This window comes from Manacus vitellinus, unplaced genomic scaffold (assembly GCF_001715985.3).
Source record: "Manacus vitellinus isolate BGI_N305 unplaced genomic scaffold, ASM171598v3 scaffold_127_pilon, whole genome shotgun sequence".
Taxonomy (NCBI): Eukaryota; Metazoa; Chordata; class Aves; order Passeriformes; family Pipridae; genus Manacus; species Manacus vitellinus.
The window spans coordinates 47,714-48,867 of NW_021938935.1; the positions used below are offsets into that span (position 1 = coordinate 47,714).

At 65.3% G+C, this 1,154-nt stretch overlaps 1 protein-coding gene across 1 annotated transcript in view; it reads right to left on the minus strand.

The window, feature by feature from the left end:
- The window catches only part of LOC115308147 (serine/threonine-protein phosphatase alpha-2 isoform-like), a 45,261-nt gene extending 45,041 nt beyond the window's left edge, over positions 1-220 (minus strand). The window contains exon 1 of the mRNA XM_029965947.1: positions 55-220. Within this exon, the coding sequence (XP_029821807.1) occupies positions 55-220 (166 nt within the window). The remainder of the gene's footprint in view (positions 1-54) is intronic.
- Between the last annotated feature and the right edge of the window lie 934 nt (positions 221-1,154).

The window sequence follows — 1,154 nt, forward strand, 5'->3', positions numbered from 1 at the left end:
GGCACCCCCCCGGCAGCACCTTGTGCAGGGGGAGGACGAGGAAGGCGCCGCCACCGCTGGCCTCCACGATGATGGCGACAAAGGAGGGGTTGACGGCGCAGAAGGTGCTGTCCCAGGTGACGCGGGACACGCGGATGTCATCGTAGCACTGCTCCGTCTTCACCGGCTGCCCGAACACGTGCCGGAATTTGCTCTGCCGCACCACCTTCCGGAACGACATGGCTGGGGAGGCACCCCCGGGGCCACGCTCAGGCACGTGGGGACACCCCAAAACAAGGGGCAGGGCCACCGGGGAAGTGGTACCTGCTCCGGGCTCGCCACTGTCCTCTGCCCTGGGTAAAGGGCGGCTCAGCCGCTCCCACAACCGGGAATCGGGACACACACCCCACACACCCACCTCCCTGCCCGGCCCCCTGGGGGAGGGCTCGGGGGGCACCCCTGCAATGGGGGCTCTGAGGGGGACAGGGAATGTCCCACCCGGGATGGGGACAGGCATAGGGACAAGGATGTCCCCCTGGGTAGAGGGGTGGGGATAGAAAGGGGGACAGGGACAGCCCAGTGGGTCAGGGGACAGGGATGGGATGGGGACAGGGATGGAGATAGGGACAGGGGTGGTCCTGGCTGGCTATATAGGGACATATAGGGTGGCCCTGTGGGATAAAGAGTCAGGGACGGGGTCAGAGATAGGGACAGGGACAAGAAGAGGGCAGGGATGGGGACAGAGGTGGCCTTGCTGGGTATGAGGACAGTGACGGGGACAGGGATAGGGACGGGGTCAGAGATAGGGACAGGGACAAGAAGAGGGCAGGGATGGTGACAGGGGTGGCCTTGTTGGGTGTGGGGACAGTGATGGGTACAGGGATAGGGACGGGGAGTAGTCAGGAATGAGCATGGCCTCGTTTGGTATGGGGACAGTGATGGGGGACACGGATGGGGACAGGGACAAGGACGGGGATACAAAGCTGGTGGTGGCCCTGCTCGGTACGGGGACAGGAATGGGGACAGGGCAGGGATAGAGACACGGACGGGGATGGGGACAGGGATGGGGTCAGGGACGTGGGAAAGGGGTGGCCCGCTGGGCGTGGGCACAGGGACGGGTTCAGGGGCAAGGATGGGGACAGAGATGGGGACAAGGATGGGGACGGGGACAGGGA